This window comes from Oreochromis aureus, linkage group 12 (assembly GCF_013358895.1).
Source record: "Oreochromis aureus strain Israel breed Guangdong linkage group 12, ZZ_aureus, whole genome shotgun sequence".
NCBI lineage: Eukaryota > Metazoa > Chordata > Actinopteri > Cichliformes > Cichlidae > Oreochromis > Oreochromis aureus.
The window spans coordinates 15388709-15402108 of NC_052953.1; the positions used below are offsets into that span (position 1 = coordinate 15388709).

Genomic DNA, 13400 nt, shown 5'->3' on the forward strand with positions numbered 1-13400 from the left:
GAGCAGCGAATGAGAAAATTCCCTTGTTGTGTCTGTATTTCAACTAGGGAGCAACAATTTTTAAAAAATGATCCATGTTCCAACATTTCCAAGCCTGGTGTGTCCTCATTATCTCTTTTTTCTTAATGTGTTCTGATGGTCAAAACAATCCAGAATCCAATGTGGCTGCACCAAAGTAAATTTTCCCAAAGAAATATTGACATTTTGTCAAAAAGCCCAAATTCCAGCACAGCTGATGCAAAAAGCATCATAATTAAAAGTCTTGCAAACATCCCAATCACTGTAATGAGAGGGTTTAATGATAGATGAGCTTTCACCCGCATGCTGTCTAATTCAGTCCGCAGTGTACTGCCGCACGTGTGATGCAAAGCTGTGCTTTTATTCATCTTTCGTCATTGTTTAAGATTAGGGTAAAACATCTCAAACAAAAATGTGGTGAAGAGAGACAGCGTTTGAATAGAATTGTAGTGCTTTTGCCTTTGTTGTCTGATGTTTGTCTTTTGAGTAACAATGTATAATTATACCGTATATAATACACAATATAATGCTAGCTTTGTGAAACGTTGCTGTAGTTGAATTTAAAACACAGACTGTATATAAAAGATTGCCACAGTAACTATGATGTCACCCACTGTTTTGTGAAGCCCTGCTTTTTAACTTTAGTGTTGACATTTTCGGACCACATTTGAACAAGAAAGTGGAGTGCTAGGTTATCAGCTGTGATGAACCCTGGTTAGTGTGACACATCTATTAAACCTTTCTAATTAAGATAATGAGGAAACGCAGTACAATTTACATAAAGACTATTTTACTTACTCTGTGCCTTAGACCTGCTCATAGACTGTGTACATAAAGGATGGGCATAGGCATGGTGACACCATCCAGTAGTCTGAATATTTGGTCACTAAGCAAACTTCAGTCAGAAATTAAATTAATGTATTTGGCGATTAGACTCCAGCGACCCATCAGGGCAGAACACAATCCCAGCAGTGACAGGATTTAGGACAGGACCCCCTGGAATGTAGACACTGGTGGTGGGGAAGATGAAGACTGAGGCTTGGATTGAGTTCTGACTGAAGTGGTTGTGAGGTGGAGATGGGAAGGAAGTGAGTTGCACAAATGAGAGTCTGACACAGAAAATGATGGAGAGCACAGATTTTAACCACGTAGAGTAGAGGCTGATTCGCACAAAGAAGGCAGGCAAGAAGGTGATTGAACTATAGTAATGATGGCAGTACTGAGGTTGACAGAAAGGTTGTAGGGATGAAAAGAACAGCCAAGAAGCCTAACGCCTAAGCATGAAGGCAGAAAGCGGACAGATGAGTGATTACAGATTTTCCTTAATGAACTTACATCGAAGCTGTATTTCATTAAGGTGCAGCAACATGGAAAACAGTTATACTTTGAGAAGTTGGAGAAGGCTATATCTTTGCCCAATCAGCTGATAATGGATAATCTCAGCGATGAGAAATGAGGAGCTGACTACCCAATGAGCTGTAGACGTAGTGGACACTAGCATGTCAAAGCTGGTAACTTACTGAGGTTTCACATTACGTCAGAGATATATTGCTTAAGAGCTATCGGCCATATTGGATGTTTTCTTCTCTGTTTTGGCCAACTACTGGTTGCTAGGGAAAAATCTATATTCCCTGACTGGTTGGCAGTGGTTCCTGGAGGTTGCTGGATGTTACTGGATGAAATTGGTTGTAAGGAAGGAGCCATGTTAAAAACCTTCTATTGATTGCTTTGGTTGCTGAGCAGATTGCCAGGGTTTCCTCTAGTTTTTTATGTTTGTCTGCAAATACTTGGTAAAAAATTAGCCTAGCAGAAGTAAACTTGAAAACCCCCAAAAGCCCATTTGTGTTGCACTTTCCACAGAGAGGAGATGGGGAGTGGAAATCTATCATTTCCATTCAAACCATGATACTTGTTGACCAAAACAATCACAAGGAGGTATTTTCCAACCATTTTTACCTAGTAACAAGTGGTTGCTAGGCCTGCGTGACTGGGTTTTTAGCAATAATTTTGTCAGTTAATGCCATCAACCTCTATAGCAAACACTCACCAAAACAGTGGACAAGTTAGCATCACAAGTCTTTTTTTTTAAATATTCTCTTGGCAGATTAAAGCCAAACATGGCAGACGAGTCCCAGAGCACAGTCATTTTATTGCACGCAAAATTACACATGGCAATAAATGTAAACATGAAAACAGATTTTTCTTCTCTGTTTTGGCCACCGTATTTCCTTTCCTTCTCTGGCTCTCTTCATCCAACATCTCAGTAGTTTTAATTCTATACATGATGCTGCGGCATAGAGAAGTCTATTGACATTTTGGTAGAGACTCAAGTTCCCACTCAAGAAACTGCTGTTTTTTGCACTCGATATATTGAATTTATTTACAACTCTGACATTTCTGCTTGATTTAAAATAGACATTGTGAATCTATTTCTAATTATTTTTACAGTTTCAGAACGCCACATGTGCACTTCATTCCTCTGACAAACCAACACAAAATCCTGCAATTACAGGTTTATTACGCTATTAGGCACACCTGAGAAGAGCGCTGGTATTCCGAGAACTGCTAAATACCTTTCATTCCCATTAATACAGCTCTTAAGCTCAAACTGCCACAACTGACACACTACGGACATTTACAAGGAAGTTGTATTAAATTATAAATTTGAAATGCATCATCAATATTTAATAGGAAACGTTTTAAAGATTCATTTACAAACACCAAAGTGTGCATCCATTCTCTGTGCAGCTGAAACAATTTCTCCTAACAAGAATTAATGCAGCTTGTTTATGAGCTTACATTCCAGAAAGGTAACAGTTCCCGCTGTTATTGCGACCAAACTGAACAGGAGGTCTGAGTGAGTAAACAGAGGTCTGGACAGCTTATTAGTTTCTTACTCTTAAATGTGTCACTTTTTCCAGTGGCCCTCCCACAGAGACCTACCTCAGTTCAAATACAAGTAAATCTTGCATCAATATGGTGCACTCAAGATGCAGAGTGCAGATGTTTGAATTTAAACAAATATATTTGTTTGTGAATGTGTGTCCGTGACTCAAAATTTCCCTTCATTCTTTGTGCAATTTATAAAAATGAATTTTTTGTGAAACTAACTCCATCTGTCTGCTCTCCCTTGCTCACAGCCTATTTTGGACTGTATAACTTTCCTTCCTTTTTTTTTGTAAGCCCTTTTTCTACAGAGCCACAGCGTTGATATTGTATTATACTGCTTATTTGTTGAGGCCATGTGTATACATTGAGACCAGCACACGTTTCCTGTTAACATTGGAGGCTCAGCTCGCTTCCAAAAATTACAGCTTCTCAGGCCAGTTCTGCAGAACAGACCACTGCCTTGTCTAAATATCTGCTTGCTCCAACATTGTCCATCCCAGATTTCAAAGTAAATGTCAGCCAAACAGCGGACTGTCAACTGCTGCACATAGTACCAATAAAACTGACTTAATTAAAAAAAAATCATAAATGCCAGTCATGTTAAATTTAGTTTCTCATTAACAATCACACACTTCTTGTCAGGAAAACCTCATCTCATATCTCTATTCTCACATCATGCCTGCTGACTTTTGAGAGACATCACTAGAAAGACACCCAAATCAGATTGCTTTATGTAAGCTTTAATTTTTTCACATATCAGTGTGATTTCACAAAAGAAGAAGAATCAAAATCTGTCCTGCTTTCCTCACTGTGTAGGTTTACCTTTTATGATTAAGACACTCAAATAAAAAAAAAGCATTTTCTTGATCTTCTTATAGTTTTGGTCCACTTCTCTATGTTCCTGCTAAATGTATCCTTGCAGAGCTCCTCTTATTGTACATACAAACCCTCACAGAAATTGGAAGAGGTAAACAGAGGCCAAAATCTGCTGCTGCAACCTGTCAAACAGCTCTACGTATGATTGAAGACAATCTTGAGCTGCAACATAAACATCCCAGCAGGCTCTCACTCTGCACTCAGCCCCTACTCCTTCACAGGGAGCCATGGTGGTGCAGAGGTGGGTGGGGGGGCAGTTCAGATGGAGGAGGACGGGAGAGCTTTATGACCTGGCAGAAATATTGGAAATGGTACCTATATGGACCTTCCAAAGGGGAATACTGTAGGGATATACTGACAGAGAGATTTTCCGCTGAATAAAAATGTCCAGCCTTACAGATAGAAATACACAAAGAACATTTCCTGTTTAATTCAACTCATCTTCTATTTTCATAGTTTGGAGAATTAGTTTGTTTGCTATTTTTGTTATTATTATTTTATTTTTTGATATGGCCATCGTGGCACCAAGTTATAGTGAGAAAAGTTGCAGAAAGGATAAATACTTCATGATGATGCAATAAAAGTGTGTACAACTACATTTCAGTTAGAAGATACCAGTCAAAAGATGGGATTAAATGACCTAAAAAAGTGAATTTCACATTTTGTTTCAATTTAACAAAATGTGTACAAGAAAATGTAAAAATAATCTCTTTGGCTTTAGAGTGGGCCCAAACACAGACACAAAGAAATACGGAATTAAACAACCAAACCAAAGTCCATAGATTACAAAGGGTGAAAGATCAAAAATGCAAACTGAAGAAATAGTGAGGCACTAAAGAAGGAGCACAAAAATGCACACAGAGGCAGAAAAAGGTAAAGCAGGATAATACAACAGACAAAACACAGGATGGAAACACAGGACTGCATATAGAGAGCACTAGTTAGGGAACACAATTTACTACAGAGTGAGTACAACATATCCAGGGTATATTTCCGTTAAAGTTATTCACTTACCCTAACATTGGCAAACAGAATAAACGGTAACACAGTCATCTTGCTTAGTTAATCAGGGTTTACCCTGAACATTCCCCTGAATGAAAGTTTGGACTTTGGCAGCATCTGACCAATCATAAACATGCATAAGTAGCAGCAGAACAGCTGATTTTACCAAATAAGATAACACTAGAATATTAGAAAAATATGAAGAGATTAAACACACAATAGAGCGAAAGACAAAAGCACCAGAGTTTTTGAGAGGAAAGGCACTCCACAGCATTATTAAAAGCACTGAATAAATGTGTGAGTGCAAAAATAGGATTAGACTAAATTAAAACTTGATATAAAGTCCACAAGTACAAATAGCGGCTCTGTTTTAGGATCATATATTAATGCTTGTAGAACAATAACATTTTTGTAAGATTGTTAGCGGAAAATTGGGAGGAAAAAAATCAAACAACAAGGTTGCATCTATGACTTTTCATCAGGGAAATGCAAAGACATGAGATGCTATTGAAAAACTTTAGACTCTTCTACTATCTATGCAGGAGTAATGATGCCGTTTTTCTGGAGAATTTATTGGTCAGCAGCTGGTGACTTTGCACATGTTCCTCTCTAATCTAGAACCTAACCATTGCAGTATAAGTTACCACGGTGATACAGCCCATCTATCACAGCACTTTATCCTGCTGCACAGGCCTGTGTAATAAACACAGAAACACACGTAAAAAAGTAGTTACCAAAATGAACAGGGAAGACAGCTGTACAAACACATGGATGAGATAGAGGGAAGATAGACTCTAAGAAACACTAGGAGAACTAAACTAACAAAATCAACCACAGATCAAAAGCTCTTTCAGTTCAATTCAATTTCATTTATACAGCGCCAAATCAAAACCATAGTTTTCCTCAAGGCTATTATATATAATTATATCCTTAAACTTAGTTACAGCACTTTCAGAAAGAAATCTACTGTAATGAAATTTATTCCCCACTGCTGTGAAAATCATTGTTGTAAATGTAAATGTCATTAAGAAAACAGTCAGAAAAAAGAGTGTTTTTGGGAATACTGTTAAATATTCCGTTTCTGTGCTATGTTAGAAAAAGATGCGTGCGATTGCGATTAAAGTGGTGGCTGGGCTCTTTTGCATTTTGCGAAAAGCCGGTAGACAATGGACGGTGGATGATTTGATGAGCAGCTCTAAGGTCGAGTAGATATAGAAAAGGGCATAGCTGGTCCCCTTTAGGCATTACGATATTGGTCAGAACAAAACCAGAATGTTGCTCTTTATTTATGTTTACAAAAGATGGTTGAAACAAAGCTCTGATCTTAGGCTTTGTTTTCTTTTTCAAGGTTTGGCTAGCCAGGATTTTGTATAAAACCTCTGTTATTGTCTTATTGTTCACTGTGTTGGCTGTCCTATAAGCAAAGTTTCCATGGTTCAACAGCAAACTATTCAACTTGGTTAGAAGTTTGGGGCAAAACCTAGAAAACAACATATGATTACCATTGTCACAGCAATGTGTGCAAGGGCATACAAGCAAACACGCAGTCATGTTAGGGGCATTTACACATTTTGCAATACCTGTTTTCTTTTTGTTTGTTTTTGTTAACAATCAGTACAATGCTGCTAAAGCTAAATTGGATGTATAAACAACACTTTTGCCCATGAATGGAACATATCACATAAGCTTTCAAGCACCAAGAAACCTTCACTGCCACGCATCCATATTGATTTTCTTTCTCTTTATTTTTTGTAAGCAGCATGAAAAACAAGAGTAGAGGACGTTCTTGCTTAACTGGGAACATTTGTTTTCAATAAACAGGTGCAGTTTTTTCTGTTCTTCTGTTGTTGTTGCCCCTTTAGGTCTTTTTTTTTCAATACACTTCATTGTAAGTGACTTACACCTACTGTAGTCTTATAACGACTGGAAAAAACAAACACTTCATAAATACTCAACTAAATTGAGTATAACTTTCTGCATTTACGAGACTTTTTCTAAACTGTTGGTTGGTTGGATACTGCTACTGTTTACTAATGTGACAGAAAATGAGTTGACTAAAAATGCAGTGGTTAGACTGGTTAAAAAAGTATGTCCATAACGCCAGGTAATGGACATAGTATTGATTAGAAATCTTTGTTTATCCCTGCATCAAGCATAACAATGGTCCTGGCTAAAAAGACGCTATTGTTTTGACTCAGGGATAGTAATGTTTTGGCACAGTTCTGCTTGGAACTGTAATCCACCTGCAAATCATAAATAAACGCATGCACTAAGCAAGGTTTTTCAGCGTTTTCTCATGGCCACTGGCCAGCGACCAGCCTTGAGGGGTGTGAGGGGCCCTGCCAGGGGTCACCAAAGGTGACTTGTTGGTGAAGTCATTCTGGGATCAATGCCCAATACCTCAAGCACCTAAATGAATACTTCATCTCCTTTCCCCATTAAGAAATCCATGTGGCTGTGAAAGAGGGCTAGATAAAAATAAAAGTATGTCTTCTTGACAAAACTTAACATATTAATAATAAAAACCTAAAATTAAACAGTTCGAACAATCAACTTGAGTAAAACAAGCAAACTAACTCTGAAACAATTTTTTTTAAATGTAATACATAAAAAAAGTTAACAAATATTTAAAAAAAAATAGGATATTGTTTCGAACAGTGAGTGTGTCACAGCAGATGCAGAAGAGCAGTTTAACTTATTTCTCTGTCGATCACCATGTAACAAATGATGTTTACATACAGATTTATTAAACATATTCCGTCACAAAAAGGGGAGTAATCTGATTTTGATGACAAGTATGGTGACTACTGAAACCTTTTATTTTGTTGTTTGTGTCTTCATACCTTACAAGTTGAATGGACTTGTTGATCTTACAAAATCTGAAACCCAAACTGTTTCCTGCATTTACAAATCAGAATAAGATGGATTCATTTCTCCCGTCCTAAAGTCAACAATTAGTGCATCCCATCCATGTTAATGTCAATAAATAAAAAAGGATATATGTTCATGTTTGGTCCAGGGTGTTTTAGTGTTGTTTGTGCATATGTATTTCATTAGTTCACACAGATGCTTGCAATATAATCTCCCGAGAGCATTTTTACAGGCATATCTTTACAACTTTTAACTACAGTATTCAAATGGGGGGCTATTTTCCACAATGACCTGAGGCACTTTTATGGAGTCCTGCAGCGTTACTGTCATGACAACAACTTGAACATGCATAGCACAGATATTGTGCAGCAGTTGCGGCTCCTACTTCCTCCTGTTCCACTGACACAGGCCTGGTTCTTCTCAGGAGCATTAGGGGGCATCGCAGCCCAACTTTGTTCCCCCTTGGATGCTTTCCCTCACTCAGATACTACACCTGGAGTATCTGATGGCAGTTAAACTGTATATATTTAAGGTGGGTTTTCTCCATCACAACCAACCTTCCTACTAACTGCAAAGAAGAATGTTAGTGTTTATGATACAGACAGATCAGAAATAAGCATTTATATGAATGTTATGTTATTTCCAGTAAAATGGACAGTTTCTGTCCAGACCAAATGTAAAGTAATTTGCTCCAAGGGGGACACTAAGGGTAGTAAAATGACTTTACTTTGATAGTAACACGAATCAGTCTTTAGAAGTTAATATAATCTGAGACTATGTGGCTGGGGACATATCACTGTATTAATCTGTTTGTGGTTTCCTTATTATACAGCATCTACAATCCCTTATGCATCAATGGAAATAATCTGTATGCTTGATCCTATGTGCTTGTTCCTTAAGTACGCACATGTGCAGATACGTATATCTGTGCGTCTCTAAATTGCATTGCATTCACTTCTTTGATGTCAGAGTGCACAGGTGTGCGTTGTGCGCTCTTTTTCTTTCTTTTCCTTCAATTACCACAGCCTGAAATACTGGAAGCTGCTGCTGCGTGATTGCCACAGTTTATGACTTCGGGCTAATCACGTGACAATCAAAGGGTCCTGCCTATGAAGCTAAGGAGACCACCAACGTGGCCAAAAAAGGAACAGTCTTATAATTGGGTGAACTTTTTTCTGAGCATTCTGTCTGTGACCAAGACAGATTACGATGCATCTCTTTCTCTCCTCACAACACTTAATCATTCCTTTTTATCTTTATTATAACTGACTCGTTTCGCTTTCCGAGAAGCGGGAAATCACGGATTTGTTCTGAATGTTCTCCCCACCAGGACAGATGATGGTAAGTGCTCGGCTGGCAGCCACACGCCCAGAGTCAGCTTAGATGGCTTAGGTGTGAAATACACCTGATGCTCTGGCGAGCCAAGAGTGGCTGCTGGAGTTAATTGTTTTGCTTATTATAACCTTATTATTTTGACCCGAAGTCTGTTTATTTGAATGAATTTGTTTTTATCTTTATTTTATGAAAAAAGTTCTATCAGAATAAAATCAATTATAAAAATGATGCCTGCCTCACGGATAAATGCTACCTCCTTTGGCAACCAGGTGTTAGGAGCTTAAGGACATCAGATTATAATGAAATCCTAAAATCCGCTTGCTTATTGTGCAGCAAGATGTAAATGCACAAATAGTTCTTGTGTATATCTGCATCTATATGAAATGTGATTTTTTTTTTTTTTTTTTTTAGCTAAATAACCATAATACTGTGATATTACCCTGTGGGATCACTAGACTAAAGGGGAGATAATTTGGCATTTGTATGCGTGATTGCGCATAAACACATCGCAGTTCTCTATAGGTAATATTTTTTCCATTTAGACGTTTTATCAAAGGGTTTTTGTTTTGCTTTGTAGAGAGCTGTGGTCCTGAGGCTGTGGCGTATTTTGATATGTACAAAACACTAATGAGCTGTTTTTTGGCGGTGTTTGACTCTAAAGATCGCAACAACACTATAGCCTACAAGCCGCCCCCCCTCATTGAACCAGTTAGAGGCTCATCTGAGGAAAAAAAAATAGTTAAAGTTCTGACATGCCAAAAAGCCCCCTCCGATGCACAAACGGATACCTTGTCTTTGACTTCGGGTCCTCTCGGGGAAACGCTTCATTATTGTAACGGAGCTCTACGTGAAAACCTGAATGCACCAAATGGGTTCGACTCTCGGCGAGCCTCCCCTGAAGTTGGAGATGCTCACATGAGGTCTGCCTGCCTGGGTGGTCTCTCTACTTTAGTGAGCTGTTGCTAAGCAGCTAATAATAGTCGTGTTTGCTGAGTAATTTCTGCCCTTCTGGAACCAATCAGATGCAAGAAACTCCTGCAATCTGACAGCCCCAGAGGCGGGATCTCGAGTATTTTTTTCCTCTTCTCACCCCTCCTCTTTCTCTGCCTCCAAATGGAGAGAGGTCTTTTTCTTCATTTCTATTGAATCTCAGAGTTGGCCGTGACGCGCGGCCCAGGGGAAGACCACATAGATGTCACCAGAATGCTACGACTATCGAGGTTTCATACCCGACAACTTGTGTATGGAAATCACTTCGCGAAGCTCGCTTTTTGAGAGAAACTTACTTTTTTAAGAGACACGGTGAATGCGGTGAAAGCGGTGGAGACCTCCGGATCACGAAATGTTGGGATGGAAGGCGCAGACTTTGACTCGCCGTCTCCAACAGGAGTATGAAGCCCTACTTCACGGGTGTGAGATCTCCGAGAGTGAAACTCTGTTCTCTTGGGATATCGCTACACGCTTTCGGGGAAATACTATAAAGTGGGAAACCATATCGCTGTCCCCGCAACATGGCCTCGGCTGGTAATGCGCCCTCCGAGCAGGAAAACAGAGACCCCGATCGGCCGAGGATAACGCGGAGGAACAGGGGGGACTATACCCGCAACACACCGCTGGATTTGGAGTATTTGCAGCGGCCGAGTTACTGCGATGCGGGCTTTGCTCTGGAGCAAATTTCAGAGGTGCTTATTTCTCATCTTGAACGGGAAAAGGCTTTGTGATGCTGCTTTCATTGTATTCGTCGAAAAGAAAAAAAAGTGGCCAAACTGTCCAGTCGCTGCTAGGTAACGGGACGGGCTGGGCACGGGGTACACAGCGGTGAGGCAAGGTTGCAGAAAAGCGCAAAGTAGTTGTGTTTGATTTCACGCGACTCTTCCGATGCAACCGGCTTATGATGAAGGATGTGCTGCAAGTTCTAGGTGCCCGTTTCCCCAGTACAAACACGCGATTGTTTCCAGTGCATCCCCAACCTAGAGCGGTCCCGCACCAGGCAAAAAACATGCAGCTTTTACTCTCGCAGGCAACGCTGCCATTGACCGTTTCATAACATCCAGCCTTTCTTTTACGCGGAGCACCGAAAGCTTTAAAGAGTTTGGGTGACACTGTCTAAACTTGGGTGACTCGTGTAAAGAGGAGGAAAGTAAAAGAATCCATGTGGCTGCCCTCTTCCGTTCACAAATATTGTGATTCCTCCCCGTGATAGCTCCTTCAGTTCCCCGTGCAGGCCGGAACACACGAGCGGCCGGACGGGGAGAGCGCGTGTGAGTGCGTGGTGGTGGTATTTGTGGTTTTACCACATGCGCCGATTCAGGGTATTTAATATCACCGGGCGATGTGTGCGTGCAGGTTACTTCAGTAGCAATTACACTACCCCTCAAAATGTAATAGTTTCTGTCAAGTGGGGAGCATGTGGTCTACAGTGCATTCAGTATTTTATTTTATTCTGTCTTTTAAGACTTATAGTTTGCTACTAACAGCAGTATTGTGCTTCCAATGACCATTTTACATAAAGAGTAGAACAAAGACACAAGGGAGCCTGCTTAGTCTAGTTGTGGTTTGACAGTTACAGTCCTGTTTACCTGTGTCTACTCTGGAGGTCCAGATGTACTTATTTTGGACTATTTTTTAAATATTATTTGTATTCATAACTGGTTATTGTGGCTGTGAAATGCCAGGGAATGGTGGTATCTTTCCTTAGCATGTATTATGCTAAGGATTCTGATCTGACAGGACCTGTAGCTCGCACTCTGGGGAGTCCTCAGCAGTACCCAGGATCCCCAGCAGATTTGTGGTTTTTCAGTGAATAAAGGTTAGCAGAGGGATTTAGTGGATGTGTTGGAAGATCCCAGCTCTCTGACTTTAGATCCCCGGTTGTAGGTAAATGTGCAGTCTTACTGAAAAGAGAGCAGGTGGGATTCTTTGATCAAAGAGAGGCTTGTACTTTAAAACTGTAAAGGTTCTTTTAAGTGGACACATTTATTGTTGTAGCTTATTTGCATGAATACCATAAAATCTTTTGTCTTTAACCCTACAGCATCACCTGAGCAGGTAAGTGCGGTGCTTTGTCTGTTAACTGACAGTAACTCTGGGACTCTTGTCTTATCATAGGGGAAGGCAACTGGGAGGAAAGCACCTCTGTGGCTGAGAGCGAAGTTCCAGAGACTTTTATTTAGGCTGGGCTGTTACATTCAAAAGAACTGCGGAAAGTTTTTGGTTGTTGGCCTCATGATTTTTGGAGCTTTTGCTGTGGGCTTACGGGCAGCTAATTTGGAAACGGATGTGGAGAAACTCTGGGTGGAAGGTAAGAGGCTCTTGATTATTTTGTTTTTTGACAAGCTGTGCAATTCATGATGTTTTTAAGTGTGACCTGCTGGGACTTTTCTTTATTTCAGTGCTTTTGAAACTGTTTCACTTCATATTGCATGTTTCCAAGAATTTGACACAGTTTAGTTTGGAGGAAGAAGGTTTGTTGGTGCTACTAAATGAAGTAGGTAAGGGGATTGTTTATCGTATAGGTGCTGGCAAGCACCCAAGCAAAACTTGAAAATACTTGCCTATTCCCAACACACTTAGCTTCTAAAACCGTTCTAGATGCACACATAAGATGTGCAAGGGCTGAGTGTAACTATGCTCATAAAAAGTTGTAATTAAGTTCATAAGGGGCTTTCGGGGTAGAGGAAATTTTTGTGAAAGCCGCCATTTTGTGAGATGTGTGTGAGTGTGTGTGTGTGTGTGTGTGTGAGTGTGTGTCTGCCTGCCTGCCCCCAGCAGTTGACTGTGTGTGGTCCCGTTTTGGACAGCTCTCAACTTTCCAAAAAGATTTGTCTCCGGCTGCAGGGAAAAAGCGGAGTGAGGGCAGGAACTCGTGTTTGTGGGGTGGATGGAACACTTGTTAGTTTTCCTTGTTTTTGAAATTCCTAAACAACTTTTGAAGAGTGAAAATATATAAGGAAGAAAGAAACTGTGCATATGGGTGGTGCTTGTGGGGGGGTTTAAGGGGAAGGGGCTGAGCTTTTTTTCCTTTCCTTTGATCCACATTCCTGCGCTTATGGGTAGAGTTGGCTGTAGGAGTCATGAATGGAGGAGCAGACTTGTTGAGAAATTGAAGTGGAGTACTGTTTGGTTATAAAAATGAATGCATTTTTTAAGCGTGTGCTTGTGCGGTTGCCTTTTTCAACTTTTTTAAACCACTTTGTCTCAGGTTTAAAAAAAAAAAGTTAACAAGATCAAGCACTAAAGCAAACTGATTCCTGTACAGATCAAACACCACACCTCCTGCCCGGGGTTGGCTGTTCTCCCCTTGCGTGCAGCTGCAGGGGTCTGACAGACAGCGTGTTCTTCTAATCTGTGGCGCAGGCGCAGTTGGCAACAGTTTAGGCAGAGGGGAGCCTCTTTGGGATAGGAATCCT

General features: G+C 40.2%; 1 protein-coding gene across 1 annotated transcript in view; it reads left to right on the top strand.

The window, feature by feature from the left end:
• The first annotated feature begins 10128 nt into the window (after window positions 1-10128).
• Window positions 10129-13400, top strand: part of ptch1 (patched 1) — a 49358-nt gene continuing 46086 nt past the window's right edge. Inside the window, exons 1-2 of the mRNA XM_031728203.2 lie at window positions 10129-10673; window positions 12100-12292. Coding sequence (XP_031584063.2) covers window positions 10503-10673; window positions 12100-12292 — 364 coding nt within the window. The 5' untranslated portion in view covers window positions 10129-10502. The remainder of the gene's footprint in view (window positions 10674-12099; window positions 12293-13400) is intronic.